Raw genomic sequence first — 18298 nt, 5'->3', positions numbered from 1 at the left:
CGGTTGTGCGGGTGGCAGCCACTCGATGTGTTCCTTTCAGATCGATGTTTCTCTCTCTATCTGTTCCTCTCTCTCCCTCCCACTCTACCTGAACAAAAAATGGAAAAATGTCCTCGGGTGAGGATAAAATAAATAAATAAATAAAATAAAATCAATAAAGAAGAAATTAAAAAGAGAGAGACACTGCGCATGTGCGTACACACGTACACACTCCTTTTTTTTTTTTTTTTTTTGTTATCCTCACCCGAGGACATTTTTCCATTTTTTGTTCAGATAGAGTGGGAGGGAATGCGAGGAAGAGAGAGACAGAGAGAGAAACACCATGAAAGGGACACATCAAGTGGCTGCCTCCTGCACGACCCAACCAGGGCCGGGGACAAACTGGAACCAAGGTATATACCCTTAGTGGGAACCGAACCCGGGTCTCTCTGGACCGCAGGCCGACGCTCTAACCGCTGAGCCAAACCAGCCAGGGCTACACTCCTCCTTATGAGGCTCTTCCCTTTGGTCCTTGATGACTTCAGGTGGAAGCAAGTCCTCCCTCCACTGCCAATACCCTTCACAACCTTTGCTCCAGGTTGGCCCTCCTGGGTGGCAGTATTTTCTCAAACTTGGTTCACTTAGGAGAATAATGCATTTTTCTTTTCATTCCTTAAGGATGCTCATGAAATGTGACCCACCTGGAGGATGGTCATGGACTTATATAGGCCTCCCCACAGATGTGCATTGTGTGTGACGAGCATGTGGACAGTGAGGGTGGCTGCAAAGACGTCTGTCCTTCAGCTTCCTTCACTGGAGGAGAAATTAACTAGATGTTCTTCTTTGTTATACTTCTTTAAAATGTTTTAAATGACAATTTCGTTGAGATACTTTTGTGCTCCATCTTCTCTGTTTCTGCAGCTCCCTCTTCTCTGTGCAGCTTTCTCCTCTTTGGTCCAGTGCCTTGCAATTTTTAACTATTTTCTGCAACTCTAGTCTTTGACTCCTCAAGTCAGCCTTCCCGCCCCCTCTTCTTCTCCCATGCTGTGCCCTGGAAAATGCCTCCAGGTAGTAAACTAGGGCTACTTGGCAGCTCCTTGTTTGGTTTTCATCTCTCAGGGATCTCATTCTTGCTCTGCCTAATGTCCAGTGTTGCATAACAATTGTTTCATCTGTTTTGTCAGGGTTTCTTGCAGTTTCAGGCGGGAGGGTAAATCCAATCACAGTTACTCCATCTTGACCTATGCCCTTTCAAAACTCTATGTAGTTAGCAATCTTGGAGCCTGTCTGGAACATTGGGGGCATCTTTGCCAAAGGGTTAGGGGTTCGGAGTTGGCCGGCTAACGGCAGAGCATTGCTCTTGGCAGTGGCAGGTGCTGATGGCACAGCCTGGGTGATCCTTCTCACACCTGTCCCCTGAAGAACTTCTTCTGTTGCTGGCCATTTAGTAACGAATGACACTTTGTTTCCTCTCCACAGCTCGATCCACACTGGCCATCGATTGGGACACCGAGACCCGGAGCCTGTATTATGATGAGCATGAATCCGAGGTCGGTCACTTGGGATTCAGATCAGGGCGTGTGCTGGTTTCTGCTGCGTGTGCATGAGGATCGCTGTCAGTTCCACGGCTACTTCACAAGCTCTGTTTCAGGCTGAGAGTGACAAGCACTTAAAGATTTTGTCATTCTATGTTCAGAGGCTCCAGATACGAGCTCGTGAGGTTGCAGCTCCACCTGGGTAGATCTTGTTTCCCACCTGAACTCAGCATTCTGTTCCCCACAGGCCTTCGAGAAGCACGGGAGCATGTTGCAGCCTCAGAAGAAGAAGAAGACTGCCATGGCCCTGAGAGACTGCATCGAGCTCTTTACCACCATGGAGACACTTGGGGAGCATGACCCCTGGTAGGCACGCCCCCTCGGGCAGCGGCACCCTTGCACCTGGGACTCCGACATCCGCTGGGGCCCGCAGTGTGCACAAAATCCCTCTGGATTTGCATGTGCACTCTTGTTTTTTTGTTGTTAATCGTTACACAAGGTATTTTTCTGTTGATTTCCAGGGAGAGTGGAAGGGAAGGAGGGGCAGAGAGAGAAAGAAACACATCAATCGGTTGCCTCCTGCACAGCCCTGACTAGGACTAGGGATCGAACCCACACTCAGGTATATGCCCTTGACCGGAATTGAACCTGCAACCCCTTGGTCTACCGGCCGACGCTGTAACCACTGAGCCAAACTGGCCAGAGCACATGTCACTCTTTTACATCGCTGACCCTGAAATACAGTTCTTGTGGTTTGTGTTTTCCAGATTAAGGAAGCCATCACCTTGTTTTGGAAGGTGATTTAGAAACTGCTGAGTGCAAGAAGGGATATGGGGCCCTGGCTGATTTTGCTCAGTGGTTAGGGCATTGACCTGCAGACCAAAGAGTCCCGGGTTCGATTCCAGCCAAGGGCACATAACTCAGTTGCGATTTGTCCCCAGCCCTGGTGGGGTCGTGCGGGAGGCAGTCAGTCGATGTGTCCCTCTCACATTGATGTTTTTCTCTCTCTCCTTCCCTCCTACTCTATCTGAATATAAGTAGAAAAATATCCTCAGACGAGGATTTAAAAAAATTTTTTAATAAAAGAAGGGATGTGGGGTTGTGGCTCTGCCTCCAGGTGGCGCGGGCTCGCTGCCTCCTCTCTAAATGGAGGTCTCTCCTTTCAGGTACTGTCCTAACTGTAAGAAGCATCAACAGGCCACAAAGAAGTTTGACCTATGGTCCTTGCCAAAGATCCTGGTGGTCCACCTCAAACGCTTCTCCTACAGTCGGTACTGGAGGGATAAGCTCGACACTGTCGTGGATTTCCCGGTCAGGTGGGTCCCTGGGCTGCAGGCTTACTGGGAAAATGAGGAAACTGGAGGCATTCTGGGCACGGATTGGCAGAGGGTTTTGCCACCAAAGACTGCTAGATTAGGGTATGTGTTGCTGGGCTTTGGGAGGTTAGACTTTGGCTTATTTCACCTCCACATCATCCCACCTGTGGGGACAGCTCTCCGACAGAAGCACCTCCCCAGGCTGGGCCCATGCTGACTATTTCTGCCACCGCTGCTTCCCTTCTCAAGTCCCTCCTGCCACCTGTGTGAACTGGTTCTGCCATGTCCTCAGTCCCGAGGAGCCTGGGCTCAGCGGGACAGTACAGACATGGTACTGTTTCTCATTAATGGGACAAAGCAACCAGAGAGGAGTCTGGGGGGTGAATTGGATTATTAGGGACCACAGGTGGGGTTGCAGACCCACAGAGTCCTGTCCCTGGGCTAGGGAGTGGGACTGGCTATCTGCTCATGTCCTCTCTGATCCCAGAGTCCAGAGTGTAACTGACATAAGAAAGGAAATTAACCAGATAGGATTTCCTTCACAAAATGCAGTTTTTAAAATGCTTCGGAGGGAGGGGTGGCGGGTGGATAGGTACGTTTTTATCCACATATAGACATGTCAGTGGAAGAACCTAGGTGGTAGGTATTACATGTTTGTTGGAAAATTCTGTTAATTTTTCTCTATGTTAGAAATTTTCAAAGTAAAATATGGGAATAAAAGCTTTATGGGGCCTGTTTGGTTTAGCTTAAATTTTTATGACACCAGTAGCAATTTTAATAACAGCCATTTCTACATAGTTACTGCAGCTTTCTTGTCTATGCCTAGACCTTCCTCGCCGTTTGGTCTGGGGTCGGGGTTACCCAGGATGCTTCTGTTTTTCAGCCTGAACATGTCAGTGGTCAGAACAAGACCCCAGGCCTGTCCTGTGTGGTCTGTTTATGCCTCTGCTGCTGGTATATGAGTGCCTCCCTCTGTTCAAGTCTGTTGCATAAAAGGGGTTGCTAGGTTACTCTGAATTTCCTTAAGTTTAATGTATTTAAGGGCTATTTTTGTGTTTTGTGCTTAGAGGTCTGAACATGTCCGAGTTTGTCTGTGACCTGTCAGCAAGGCCTTATGTGTATGACCTCATTGCCGTGTCCAATCATTATGGAGCCATGGGGGTTGGCCACTGTAAGTACTGGCAAATGTTCCCTTCTGACATCTTGAAATGCCCTTGGCCAGTCATCTCTCTCCAGCGTCTTCCTGCTGCCAGGCATGGCCTTAAGCATTGACTCACACAGCTTCATGGGACTCAGGTCTTTTCCATACTGTTGCCCCTTCGTTAGTAAAATTTTTTTTGGTTTCCATATTCTTCAATCCAATAATCCCACCTGTGAGAGTCTTTCCTAAGGAAATGACATCGGGAAAAGCCTGATGCACAAAGATATTCCTGTATTTATGACAATGAAAAGTCACAGCACGGTGATCAGCAGCTGGTCCGTCTATCCATCTCCTTGATGGGAGAATTCCCAGCCATTGCAGAACGCAGGGAACCATGTGGCCAGTGCCAGTGGCATGTTGAAAACCACACAAACTCACATCATTACAGAAGGTAGTATCAGCACTAGGTTAAAAACAAAAGCAAAGAAACTATGATTGGGGTTGGAGAAGCTGGGAGGAGTGACACCAGATGTTAATTTTACCTTTCTCTCTTTGCTCTACTTTGTTTTCCAAAATTTCTGTCATGTGTGGGTTTACTTTTATAATGAAAAGGCCTACTACCTTTTCTTACCTGTTCACGGAAAGAGGTTAGGAAGGTCAAGGAGGGAGCTGTTTGCATTTGCCTCCTTCACTGCATCTGCACTGGACCAGCTACCACCACAGCCAGTGCAAGAGGTGACGCCATGGGATGTCAGTTCCATTCATGCTCACAGTGGATTATGGAATTGCCCTAAACCCCGTCTTCACCCCTCTACTGGTGAGCTTTTTCTGTTGGTCCAACAGTCTGCTGTCCTGCTCCTGGGTTCATACTGTGTCATCTACTGGCTCCTGGTGGCTGATCAGTCTCCAGCCCTTCTGTGTACATTCCAGGCTGTCAGAAGAAAGGAGAAAGGGGCACGACCTTCCCTTTTAAGTAGACCTCCAGAAATCCCCCTCATCTCCTCTGCAGACATCTTGGCTGTAACCTGGACACATGGCTACATCTAGCTGTAGGAGAGGCTGGAAAACAAAAATTGTGCCTGTTTGAAAATCGGGGCCCCACTGGAGTGGCTGTTAGGGATCTCTGATGACATCAATCCTGCAGCACTTAACCTCCCACAACTTTTTCTCCCCAAATTAACTTTGATATCTGTTTGTGTTCATGGTCAAATGTACTCATTTTTAACTGCTATTTTAGCATATAAACTTACTTTTTTGGGCAAGTTTCTCATCCATTAGGCTGGTTGTGTGAGGGCCCACATTGGGGCCCCAGTTGGCACTCTAAAATTGAGAGCCACCATACTGCTGTTATGCCAAGTACAAACAGTGGGGACAGGCCCTTGGCACCTACTTTGTCACCTTTTCCTTTGTTCTTCACCACTTTGTACAGGAGGCACGTTAGGAACGGTTAGCACAGCAGGCCGAGACTAGAAACCAGATCTCTGTTAGATTCTGTCATTTCTTCAAGCCTGTGTGGAACAGGAATTGGGCATTGCTGTAGGGATTGCTATTGTAAACACGTCCTGCCTTTCTAGTATAAAATCAAGACAGGAAGTGTTGGCTGTAGGGACTGTTTGGATCATTGTGAGGAGCTGTTACCCAGCCACAGGCTCTGGACTCTCAGATTTAGACAAAGGTAAATTCAAGTCTTACCCACATCCCCGCTCTGCCAACCCAAATGCCCAATGTGTCCCTCACTGGGTCTACCCCACAGGCTTTAGAGGCAGAAATAGCCAACTGCCTGGATAGTGGGGGAGTTTGACTTGGCATGTTCTTTTGAGAACTATTGTTTTGGCCCTGGCCAGGTAGCTCTGTTAGAACATCATCCTGACTCACCAAAGCTGTGGGTTTGATCCCTGATCAAGCCATATAGACAAGAAACAACTGATGAAAACTTAAATAGTGCAACAACAGTCTCTCTCTACCCCCCTCCCGCTCCCCCTTCTTCCCTCCCTCCTTCCCATACTTCTTCCTTTCTCTTTCTAAAATCAATAAATTTTTTAAAAGAGAGAACTATTGTTTTGCTTAAATCTTAAAGTCTCAGCTCCTTGCCCGGCCGGTGTGACTCGGTGTTTGAGAGTCGACCCATGTACCAAGAGGTCGCTGGTTCGATTCTCTTTCAGGGCACATGCCCAGGTTGTGAGCCTGATCCCCAGTGGGGGACATGCAGGAGGCTGCCAGTCGATGTTCTCTCTCATCGATGTTTCTCTCTCTCTTCCTCTTTCTCTCTCTCTCTCTCTTTCTAATACCAATATAGAAAAAAAAACTGTGCCTAATCTATAAGTGAACATGCTTAAAAATGTTAATAAATAGAAATAAGAATATCATTACTTTCAAAAAATAATAATAAAATAAAGTCTCAGTTCCTTTTATGGGTCCCCTGGCTCTGGATTATTGCTCATAACCATCCTGAAATTGACACAGGAATTTTCTATTTTTTAAAATTTCTTTCCTAAAATTACAGTTTAAAGCGTTGGTCCCTGATGGCTCTATTTTTACCCTCTCCAAGCCTTTTTGAGAAGGAACAGATTTTAAAAAGGGATGAGTTATCTTTTGGTTGTAAGTTGTAAATTCCTTTTAGTGTCAGGGTCTGTTTGTTTCATTTTTTGGAGCTTTGTTTAGTGCAGGATCGATCAGCTGGCCAGATTAGCTCTCTGGTGTCTGCTAGAGGTTTCCTTTTGACTTGGCAGACACTGCGTACGCAAAGAACAAGCTGAACGGGAAGTGGTACTACTTCGATGACAGCAACGTGTCCCTGGCCTCTGAGGACCAGATAGTGGTGAGTAGACCCTGATACCTGCTTTCTCCTCTCTCCTTTATGGAGTGTAGCTGGGAAGCATTTCTGGGCCAGTTGGTTATGTAGCCATCCTGATGTGACAGTGGGAGCTGGGAGCTGGGCCATTCCTCTGAGACTTCCTAAATGAGAAGCTTGACCCTTCCCAGGGTTCTGTCACAGGGCACCTGCCTTTACCCACCCCTGGGCGAGGAGCCTTAGGTGGAAGGGCCTTCACGGCTGCCTCTGTGTGTGGGTGCACAGGGCTGGGGCAGGTCCCTGAGGGTGTGATCTGAACAGTGAGAGAAGCTGAAAGAAGGGGTGCTGTTCCAACCAGTTAATGAACCTCTCCCCTCTTGTGTTTTAGACAAAAGCAGCTTATGTGCTGTTTTACCAGCGTCGAGACGACGAGTGTTGTAAGACGCCTTTACCGACCACTTTTCCGGGATCTGATGGAGGGACTAGACCAAGACCAAGCAGCTCACAGCAGGGCCCGGAGGAGGAGGAGGCTTGCAGCATGGACACCAACTGATGCTGCCCCTGCGACCTGCCGCCCCACAGCACCAGTGTAATCCCCAGGATGACATCTTTGACCCCTCTGAAGACTACTAATGTTTGGTCTAAAAACCAGATGAGGAAATTCCCTTCTTTTATGAGCAAAAGAAAAAAAAAAAGACCTTGTTTGTTCAGAAGGGTTATGTCAAGAGGCTGAATTATTTTTCTTTTTAAATAGGTGGTGAGAAATTTCTATAAAACCTGTGGAGCTGTGGAGTGGGGGTTGGGCAGGGGCACACAATGGCATATGTGATGGATAAAGAATGGAAAGGAACACACTGTAATGGGAGTTTGGTGTGGCCAGAACACCTGCTGCAGGCTACCCTGAGTTCCTGGGCTTCTGATCCGGGTGCCAGTTACTGGTCACCCCAGTAGTCTGCCCACAGTAAACAAGACCTCAAGTAAACTTGATGTCCCCTTCTCCCTTGCTGTGATGGCTTTATCGTTCCCTCAAAATCAGCCACTGAAGCCCACTTCTGTTCCCTTGGAGTCATGGAATTTCCAGCTTTCCCCAATGAAGTGAGGATTGTTGTGGGGTCTCCTGCCCATCAGCCCCGAGTGGAACCTAGCAGTTATGTTTCCCCCCACCTCCACATCTTTGATGACTTGACACTGCTGTATACTGTGAGGAACGTTTATTAGCTGTCACTTAAAAGAGTACACAAAACCCCTGGGGACCTGTCCTATCACTACAACTCTCTGGTTGGCTTGAAAACGCCAACCTTCTGGAAGTTTACCAGGGCTTGTAAAGGGCTCCCAATCTTGCCAAGAAGTGAGATCTCCGCCCGTGCAGCCTGGGTACTCTGGTCTGCTCCCCTCATCCCTGGGCCTTGGAGTTCCTTGTACATACTCCCCGTCCCCCCACCCCAATAGTGTGAGGCCCCAGCCTGAGACCCCTGCGCCGTCCGTCGTGCACCCTTGTTTCCCCTCCGTGTGCTGGGTTTGAAGAACTCTGTTCAGGACGTTTTTATCTGACCTTTAACCTGAGCCGTGGCGGTTGGGGCTGGTCCCGGGCACGCACGATCTACCCAGCAGCGACCGTTGGCAGGGCTTTGGCTGGGCAGCGTGGCGGCACTGCTGGGTGAGGATTGCCTGCCCGCGGGCACGGGGGTGTCGGCGAGGGTAGGGAGGCCTGAGAGGCCGGGAAGCCCGGAGGCTGCGGCGGGAGGGGTGGGGCGGGGGCGGGGCCAGCGTCTGGGGCTCCTGCCGATCCACGCAGGGAGGGAAGGGGTGTGGGGCCCCTTGCTCTCGGATGTGTAGCGTGGAGCAAACTCAAGGAAATGGTGGCAGATATCCCATTTGGGGTGGTTTGCAGCCTCGCTGAAACCTCCTCCTCTTGCTCCACATTCCCGACGTGTTACATAATAAAGACGTGGTCGCTTCTAGGGGAAATGTCAGAAAAACTGAGAAGATGCAGAAAGGAGCTGACTGCAGCCATTGACCGGGCCTTTGAAGGAGTCAGACATTCCCAGCAGTGCGCAGGCCGGCAGAGGCCGGAGCCGGACGCCGCGCCGCGCTCGGTGCCCATCCCGGTGCGCGGGCTGCTCTGCCGCAGGCCAGCCGCCGCCGCCGCCGCCCCCTTCGCGCTGGAGAGGGAGGGCCCTGCCTCTGCCCCAAACCCTGCCCCAGGGACTGCAAAGCCACATGCTTTGTGCCCCCAAAGAAAGCCTCTGTCCAGCAAGGAAAACGTACTGGTACATTCCTCGGTTTTGGCATCGGAAAGACAGTTCTGGAGATCGGCAGGAGATGGGGAGAGTTGGAGAAAAGACGGTCTAAGGTGATTCCGGTTTCATAGTTACAAGTAGGAGATCCTGAGTCCCTAAGGCTGCTCCTGCCTGCCCTTGGGAGCTCTAGGACCATCTGGGAAGTTCCAAGCCCCTTTTCAGAACCTGGCCCAGAAAAATGTGTGTGTGTTTGGGTTGAGGGGGTGAGGAGTCCTGGCTGTCGAGCCAGTTATGGTTGAAAGCACTTTGCAGCACCCAAAGGAATAGTGAATATTAAAGAACCTGATTTTTCAGGTCTCTCTCTCTCTCTCTCTCTCTTTTTTTTTTTTTTTTAGAAAGTGGAAAGTAGGGAGGGAGAGAGAAACCTCAAGGTGAGAGTCACACTGATTGGTTGCCTCCTATAGGACCCCGACTGGCAGTGGGGATGGAACCTGCAGCCCAGGTGTGGCCTTGGCCATGAATCGAACCCTCGATCCTTTGATTCAAGGGCTGATGCTCTAATCGCTGAGTCAAACCGACCAGGGTGCAAGTCACATTATTTTTTTATGCCACAAAAACAAAAATCTTAATTCTGGTATCCTTTGCCCACACTGGGACAAGGTGAATGGCTGGCTTCCTCCTTGCTTCTGTTCCCCTGCCCTGCCCCAGAGTTTTCTCAAGTATCCCAGGGTTGAGGTCTCTGGACCTTTCTTTCTCCAAGATAGCTTCAAACGGCCTGGCCTCAGACATGAAACTAAGATTTTGCTATCTTGGCTGCCATGTAGGTAGAGAATGAAGAAGCCATTGAACTAGTTCATCTCTACAAATAATTATCCTGGTTTTCAGAGACTTTAAGGCACAGTCTGTGATGCTCAGGAGTCATTATGAGGATGCTGTTAGCTTCACTGATTTAGCTGTTTCCAGTTGTCCTCTAATCACAGCATAAATGTCAATATAAAGTTACCAGTATGTCCCTGGCCAGTTCGGCTCAGCGGTTGAACGTCGGCCTGCGGACCAAGAGTCCCAGGTTCGGTTTCCGCTAGGGGCACATACCACAAAAATAAAATAAAGTGACCAGTACGTTTTTGGCTTCAAATTACCTAACACTGAGATCCCCTTCATATTTCCTTGAAAGAGGATCTAATTCCCCACATTTTTCTTTTCACCCGGGAGCAGCAGGAAAGATATGGAGAAAGATTTGAAAGTTGACTCAAACATGCCACTCAGCAATTCTAGCCAAGAGGTCACAAAGGATCTGCTGGATATCATCGGTGAGTACCAAGGGGTGCTGTGTCCTCTGCCTGGGAGGAGAGGTTTTTTAATAGGTTCCTGAGTTAGCGGGTAACTTGGAAAAAAAACCACTCTTTTATTTCTCATTCATGTGCTTGGTAGATTAGTTTTGCTCATGGCAGGCTCTACACAGAGCTCTCATGGAGCTGATGGCCTATGGAGTCATTTCAGAAATGTCTAGTTAGAGTGCATCCCTGGAGACGTTACAACAGCTCCAGAACTTGGTGGTTGAGCTTAGATCAGAAGGAAACAGGACATAGACAAAGATGGGGGAGAGTAGTCTTGCTATGGTAGGTAACACGAGAGTAAAAGATATATTAGCCTTGGCTGGTGTGGCTCAGTTGGTTGGGCATTGTCCTGTGCACCAAAAGGTCGCCAGTTCAATTCCTGGTCAGGGCACATGCCTGCCCAGGTTGCAGGCTTGATCCCCAGTAGGGGGCGTGCAGAAGGCAGCCGATCGCTTTGATGCTCTCTCATAAATGTTTCTCTCTCCCCCCTCCCTTCCTCTCTCTAAAATTCAATAAAAAATATTTTTTTTAATTAAAAAAGAAATGTTAGGCGTCAAAAGCTCTGCTGTAATCCCATCATCCAGAGACTATTGCCATAGTGCTGTACATCTGGGCAGACATTTTTTCTACACACACACCTATATTCTGTGGGTGAACTGCGTGAGCCCTGTTTTTAGTGACTCCTATTACACAGTGGACACAGCTCCTAGTTAAGGGATGCATAGCCCTGGGGCTGTCTGAAGCTGCTGGCTCTGCAGGGCCTCCAGGTTGTGGGGAATGAGGGAGATACCTGGTGAGCGGAGGTACTCGCCCTAGACCACAAAGCAAGACCCCTGCCAGCGCACTCCTTTGGTGGACTGAGTCTCCTCCAGTCGTCCCGGGAGGTGGTTACCTCTGTTCACTTTCTGCCGAGGCCCTTGCCAGTGTTGGGCAGCACTTTGATGACTCTGAAATCCCAGTTTTTTCACACTGAGTCTTGTCGTGCCTGCAGGTCAGGGAGCTTCCTGAGAGCCAGGACAAGCATGTGCGCCTCTGTTTTCTCCCGCTCACACATGCTCGAGGACTGGCACATAGTTGGCTCAATAAATGCTGCAGCCCGGCCAGTGTGGCTCAGTGGTTGAGCGTCGACTCATGCACCAAGAGGTCGCCGGTTCGATTCCCGGTCAGGGCACATGCCCAGGTTGTGGGCCCGATCCCCAGTGGGGGGCATGCAGGAGGCGGCCAATCAATGTTCTCTCTCATCGATGTTTCTCTCCCTCTCCCTTCCTCTCTCTCTAAAATCAATAAAGAAAAAAAAATTTTTTTAACTGCTAGAGAAAGGAGGGCACTGAGCCCACTTAAGACTTGGCACTCACTCTGGCAGCCCGCCCGCCCAGGATGCACATGCCTGACTTTGTACCAACCCAGAAGAGCGGCCACCCAGCTGTGGGTTTGCACTTGGATCTGAAATGTCTTTGGAAACCTCTCACTAGAATTGTAATGCTGAATGTTCTTTTTCAGACAGTACAAGCATCCGAACTATTGAAGAATTGGCTGGAAAACTCGAATTTGAAAACGAGCTGAACCGTGTGTGTGATCCCTGCGAAGATTCCCCCTTCACAGAGGAGGCCTGGGCTCTGCTCATGGACGAGAGCCCCCAGAAGGCCATGGAGGCGGACCCTGGCAGCCTCAGGCAGGCTTTCGACGATCACAGTGTCGTGGAGACAGTTCTAGACTTGGAAGAGGACTACAATTTGATGGCCTCTTTTAAATACCACATTGAGTAAGGACAGCTGACTTCGGCTTGGACTTGTACAGCAGGAGGTTGACGTTCGGTGTCTGCAGACGCAGCCACAGTCCAGTCCTGTTATTAAAGGGCTGGGGAATCTGACTTACCGCGCCCTTCCCATCTTGCAACTGTGTCCCATCAAAAAGCTGGGAGCCCAGGTTTTTAGTCCTGTTACTTTGAAATGTTTCTTACTGTTCATTTTTTTCACTTAACATCTGTTTTCTTGTTGTTTTGGTTGGTGTTCAATATACTCAGTACTCAAGGCAGGTGTGGGTTGTGGGCCTCTGCTGTGTCTCTCGGTGTTGTTTCCAGTGAGCCCTTGAAAACATACTGCGGCCACCAGGTGAGCTTGGTGGGCCAGCCCATCCCAGGCCAGCTCAGCCGACGGATGACCTGGGGTTGAGAAGCTCCTCGGCCTTGGCCCTCTGCCACCCTACATACCTCCCTCTCCTTGCTCATTCTGCCTATTCACTGCCTGGGCCCTGTGTCCTCCTCATCTCTAGACCAACCGCCCCTTGATCCCCCCATCCCTGCCCCTGCCCAGCTCAAAACTTCTTGGTTGTGTCAAAGGGGCTGGTAGCATCCCTGGTCCCCTCCTGACAGGACATTGTCATAAGGCCTCCCCACCACACACCCTGCATCAGACGCCCAGGCCCTAGGGGATGGGGCTGGGGAGGAAAAGGTATGTACAGATCCTTCCCACCCACCTTTATGCCTGGACCTTGTCCATCCCACTCTGGGCCTGGAGGCCACCGGGGTTTCCTGGGGCAATGACCCTGCTGGGCGAGACGGGCGGGAGCGGAGGAGGGGCCAGGCCATGCCCTCCTGAGGTCGGCATAGCCCCCAAAGCTTAGCAGGGCTGGCTCCAGTCCCACCCTGAAAAGAAAGGACATCATCATCAGACAAATCCCTCGAAACCATGACATTCCTTCAGGAAACCTAATAAGCTGTTGGGCAGGTTTGCTGCCCTTCAGAAACTGTCAGGGAAGTGCCTCCTGGGCTCGTGGGGGCTGCCCACGCAAACCAGAGAGCTGAGGAGGAAGGCCCGGGCCCAGGGACCCCACACCTGGCCAGGACAGTGTTTGGGCTACTGACGTCACAGAGGGCAGGCTGCAGAGCTGGCCACAGCCCTTCATTACGGGACTGGCGACTCTGGGCTCGCAGGGGAGCCTCGCCCACTCCTTGGCACCTGCCTGCACCCTGAGAACCAGCCCTGGGGAACCATCACTCTGCCCTGCCTGAGGCAGAGTCCAGGACCGAGGACTGTCCCTGCAGGGTGGCCCCTTCAATAAACACAGCCTGTGGCCCTGGCCGGTTTGGCTCAGCAGTTGAAGCGTCAGCCCGTGGATCAGAGAGACCGGGGTTCGGTTCCCGCTAAGAGCATGTACCTCGGTTGCAGTTTGTCCCCGGCCTTGGTTGGGGTTGTGTGGGTGGCGGCCACCTGATGTGTGTCTCTCACATTGATGTTTCTCTCTTCCTCCCTCTCTCCCTCCTGCTCTATCTGAGGGTGAATGCAAAAATGTCCTTGGGTGAGGATTAAAAAAATGAATAAATAATAAAAATGAACACAGCCTGTGGAGTGAAGGGCCGCTTTCCCCTGAGCAGGATGGACAAGAGCAAGCGAGACGACATGCTCACAGATCTCGGCCGCCCTGCCCGCGTGAAGAAGGGGCCGCCTGGATGGAGAGGCCCAGGCTTCACCTGGTGCATCCCGAGCAGTGTGCTGCTGCGGACACTCCCCACAGAGGCTGCAGAACTCAAGCCCCTCCCCCTCCCCTGCCCGCCCCACCCCGGGGGGGGGGGGGAGCTAGACTTAGTGACTTGCTCCCAAGGAATAGAGTAGGGGAAGGAAAAATAGTACATTTATAGGGGGAGGTTAAATGCTGAAGTGACCACCATGGTGTCCTATGGGTGTCACCCACCCCTGACAGGATGTGACAAGAAGGGCGCTCTGCCTCTGGGGTGTTCTTATAAAAAACTCACATCCAGCCCTGGCTGGTTTGGCTCGGCGATTAGAGTGTCAGCCCACGGACTGGAGAGTCCCAGGTTCGGTTCCTGCCAAGAGCCTGTACCTCGGTTGCAGTTTCTCCCTGACCCTGGTTGGGGTCGTGTGGGTGGCAACCACTCGATGTGTCTTTCTCATATCGATGTTTCTCTCTCTTCCTCCCTCTCTCCCTCCGGCTCTATCTGAGGATAAACGCAAGAATGTCCTCGGGTGAGGATAAAAAAAACAAAACTCAGATCCACATAGCCCAGCCAGTGTGGTTCAGTGGACTGAGCGCTGTCCCGTGGACTGAGAAGTCCTGGTTCAATTCCCAGTCAGGGCACATGCCCAGGTTGCAGTCTCCATCCCCAGTATGGGGCCTGCAGGAGTAGCTGATCGATGTTCTCTCTCACATCGATGTTTCTAGCTCTCTCTCTCTCTTCCTCTCTCTCTCTCTAAAAAAATCCATAAAAACATATTTTAAAATATATATTTAAAAATATTATATAAAAAAACCTCACATCGCCCTGGCCAGTTTTGCTCAGTGGTTAGAGTGTTAACCTGTGGACCAATGAGACCTGGGTTCGATTCTGGCCAAGGGCATGTACCTCGGTTGCGGTTCGTCCCCAACCCTGGTCAGGGTTGTGTAGGAGGCAACCAATGTGTCCTTCTCATGTCGATATTTCTCTCTCTGTCTCTCTGTCTCTCTCTCCCTCTTTCCCTCCCTCCCTCCTAATCTGTCTAAAGATAAATGAAAAAATGTCCTCGGGTGAGGATAAAAAAAAAAAATCCACAGCTTAATCATGAGATGAATGTCAGACCACCCCTGAACGGGAGATATTCTGCAGGACACTTGGCCAGTACTCAAGACTGCCAAGGTCATGAAACACAAGAAAAGGCTCAAAAACCTGTCACGGACCAGTGGAGAGAGACTCAGGAGACAATGACAATGTGATGGATGGAACCTTGGAGCAGAAGGAGGACATTAATGGAAAAACTGGTGAAATAGAGCTTCCGGTCAAGATGGTGGGTAGGTAACCACGGTATTGCGTCCTCCCACAACCACATCAAAGTTACAACTAAACTACAGAACAACCATCATTCAAAACCGCCTGACATCGAGCTGAATGGAAGTCCTACAACTACGGAATTAAAGCAGCAGCCACATCGAGACTGGTAGGAGGGGCGGCGGACGGGCTGGTCCCACACCCACGTGTGGCGGATAAAAATCAGGAGGCTCCCGTGGCTGGGAAGGTCCTCCCTGAGGGCTGAGGGGTCCCTGCCCCACACCAGGTGTCCCGCTCAGGGTTCCAGTGCCAGGAAGAGAATCCCCATAACTTCTGGCTGGAAAAACCAGCAGGAACTGAGGCTCAGGGAGGCTGAGGCGGCTGGAGCCCCAGGCAGCTCCTTAAAGGGCCCGCACACGGACTTATCGGACTCTCTCCCTCTAAGCTTGGAGAGGAGGCAGCTCGAGGGGCGCCAGAGACACACAGGGAAGAACTGAGCTGTTTGGCACTGGAGCGAGGGCTGGAGAGGGGGCTTTCTCGGGGACAAACGTGCTGTCAGAGGCCTTTGTTCCTTTGGTGAGCCCTTCCCTGGGGCGGCAGACAGCCACCATATCTGAGACTCCAGCAACCTGGCTCACACTGGTAGCCCCGCCCTTCTGACTCCCTGAGGCCCCGCCCCACCCAACTTTCAGGCCCACCCAAGCTGTTGCCACTTGCTTAACCATAGGATTGGCCTGTCTTGGATCCTGCTTTAGGTTTTTCCTAAATTCTTTCAAACGCGCAGCATCTGGTCTCAGCGAGCCCCATACCTCTCATTAAGTAATACACTGAAACAAACACAGGGAAGCAGCCAAAATGAGGAGACAAAGAAACAGGTCCCAAATGAAAGAACAGAACAAAACCCCAAGAAAAGAACTAAGCAAAATGGAGATAAGCAACCTAACAGATACTGAGTTCAAAATACTGCTTATAAGGATGCTCAATGAACTTAGTGAGAACCTCAGTGAACTTAGGGAGGGCCTCAAGAGCATAAAAAAGGACCAGTTACAAATCATGGATACACAGTTAGAATTGAAGGAGGCATTAACTGAAATAAAGAATAATTTACACAGCTTCAATAATAGAGTATGTAAATCCAAGAAGCAAACCATCGATTTGGAATATAAGGAAGCAAAAAATGCCCAATCAGAACAGCAAAAAGAAAAAAGAATCCAGAAAAAATGAGGATAGTGTAAGGAGCCTCTGGGACAACTTCCAGCGTGCCAACATTCGCATCTTGGGGGTGCCAGAAGGAGAAGAGAGAGAACAAGAAATCGAAAACCTGTTTGAAACAATAATGGCAGAAAACTTTCCTAACTTGGTGAAGGAAACAGACATACAAGTCCAGGAAGCACAGAAAGTCCCAAACAAGATGAACCCCAAGAGGCCCACACCAAGACACATCATCATCAAAATGCAAAAAGTTCAAGACAAAGAGAGAATCTTAAAAGCAGCAAGAGAAAGGTAGCTAGTTACCTACAAGGGAGTTATCCCATTAGGCTGTCAGCTGATTTCTCAAAAGAAACTTTGCAGGCCAGAAGGGAGTGGCAAGAAATATTCAGAGTGATGAAAACCAAGAACCTACAACCAAGATTACTCTATCCTGCAAAGCTGTCATTTAGAATCGATAGACATATAAAAACTTTCCCAGACAAGAAAAAGTTAAAGGAGTTCATCACTACCAAACCATTATCATATGAAATGATGAAGGGTCTTTTTGAAGAAAAAGATAAAATGTATGAACAAACAAAATGGCAATGAATACATATCTATCAACAATGGAATCTACAAACAAAATGAACAGGTAGAACAGAAACATTCTCATAGATACAGAGAACATTTTGTTGGTTGCCAGTTGGGAGGGGGGTTGGAGGAATGGGTGAAAAAGGTGAAGGGATTAAGAAGCACAAATTCATTGCTAGACTGACAAACCTCAAAGGGAAAGGGGTTGGGGGGGTGGAAAGAAATAAACCAAAGAACTTATATGCATAACCAATGGACACAAACAATAGCGTGGGAAAAGGTGGGAGGGGGGCCGGAGTGGGGAGGAGGGGGTCAATGGGGGAAAAATGTGGAACATCTGTAATACATTTTACATCTAACAATAAAGATTTGAACAAAAAAAAAAAAGAAAAACTGGTGAAAACTAAATAAAGGCTGGAGTTTAGTAACTATTTATGTGTTTGTTAGTTTCTTAGTTTTGGCAAATCTGCCCCAGTTATATAAGATGCTAATATTAGGGAAGCTAGGTGAAGGGTATGTACCCTTCACTACCTTTGCAACTTCTCTGCAAATCTCAAGTTATTCCAAGATTTACAATGTATTTTTTAAATGCAGTTGATCCCAAGTTTGTGAAAATGTGTGTATGAGACAAGCACATGTGCAGAAAATTGTCATGGAGGGGACAGGGGGTGAGGTTAGTTTTCTTCTTTTCCTGTATTTTCTAATTTATCTGCAATGGACAAGTATCACTTCTGTAGGAAGAAGAAATAAAGTTGGTTTTTAAAACCCTCACCTCCGCCAGCAGCCACAGACCTTTCTTACCAGGCACCTGCCCATCGGCCACGTGGAGGCTCAGCAGGACCTGACTGGGGAGGCCCCTTCCTGAGGGTGCTGGATCCCAGAGCTGTTTCTCAGAACTCAGAGGGGGTGGCTGCTGGGAATGGCATCTGGTCCTAACCCTAGAAGACTTGAAAAGAGGGTTTTGTCCTGCCTGGGGGGAGATGGTTGCCCTTGAGAACAAGGACGGAGCGTGGGGTTGGGTGGGGCGGGGCACAGGTGCTCCCTGGCAGCACAGACAGGTGTACCTCTGTTTATGTGAAAGTCCAGATTTGCCACAGGGGCATCCATTGTGGAACCCTGGTCCTAGACGCTGTGTAACCACAGCTGTAAGGCATTCTAGTCCCAGATAAGGAAGGGTGGCCTTCTCCCTGGTGACATCCCTCTCTGCATCCCTGGCTCCCTAGGTACCCCAAGGAGACCTTCCTGCCTTTGTCACCTGCTTTGGAGCAGAGGGCAGATGAGTGTCCCTGCACAGAGTGTGGCGGGTCTCCAGGGATTCAGCTGGAGGGGGAACAGGAGAGTAGAACATTTACTCTAATATGACTTCCTCAGATTTCCAGGGAGTGGGGACCAAAGACTTCTCAGAAGGACATTAATAG

The 18298-nt window shown here is 49.7% G+C and overlaps 2 protein-coding genes across 5 annotated transcripts in view; both read left to right on the top strand.

The window, feature by feature from the left end:
- USP4 (ubiquitin specific peptidase 4) overlaps nt 1–8009 on the top strand; it is a 49004-nt gene extending 40995 nt beyond the window's left edge. For 2 of the 3 annotated variants that reach the window (XM_036266128.1, XM_036266130.1), the window contains 6 exons: nt 1459–1529; nt 1762–1880; nt 2681–2830; nt 3898–4001; nt 6701–6789; nt 7151–8009. In XM_036266128.1, the coding sequence (XP_036122021.1) occupies nt 1459–1529; nt 1762–1880; nt 2681–2830; nt 3898–4001; nt 6701–6789; nt 7151–7315 (698 nt within the window). In that variant the 3' untranslated portion in view covers nt 7316–8009. The remainder of the gene's footprint in view (nt 1–1458; nt 1530–1761; nt 1881–2680; nt 2831–3897; nt 4002–6700; nt 6790–7150) is intronic. The other variant, XM_036266129.1, reaches the window with a different exon arrangement.
- A 584-nt stretch (nt 8010–8593) lies between these two features.
- On the top strand, nt 8594–12274 carry CUNH3orf62 (chromosome unknown C3orf62 homolog). 2 transcript variants are annotated; one of them, XM_036267367.1, is made up of 3 exons: nt 8594–9115; nt 10221–10312; nt 11840–12274. In XM_036267367.1, exons 1-3 carry the CDS (start codon nt 8619–8621, stop codon nt 12103–12105), a joined length of 855 nt encoding a protein of 284 aa, XP_036123260.1. In that variant the 5' UTR covers nt 8594–8618; the 3' UTR covers nt 12106–12274. The 2 variants fall into 2 exon arrangements, with proteins under 2 accessions (XP_036123260.1, XP_036123261.1); XM_036267368.1 differs by having other exon boundaries at nt 9038–9115; nt 10218–10312.
- Nucleotides 12275–18298: the final 6024 nt, after the last annotated feature.

This window comes from Molossus molossus, unplaced genomic scaffold (assembly GCF_014108415.1).
Source record: "Molossus molossus isolate mMolMol1 unplaced genomic scaffold, mMolMol1.p scaffold_m16_p_18, whole genome shotgun sequence".
Classification (NCBI taxonomy): domain Eukaryota; kingdom Metazoa; phylum Chordata; class Mammalia; order Chiroptera; family Molossidae; genus Molossus; species Molossus molossus.
Note: the sequence above shows the minus strand (reverse complement) of the source record. Positions and strands in the feature narration are given on the sequence as shown.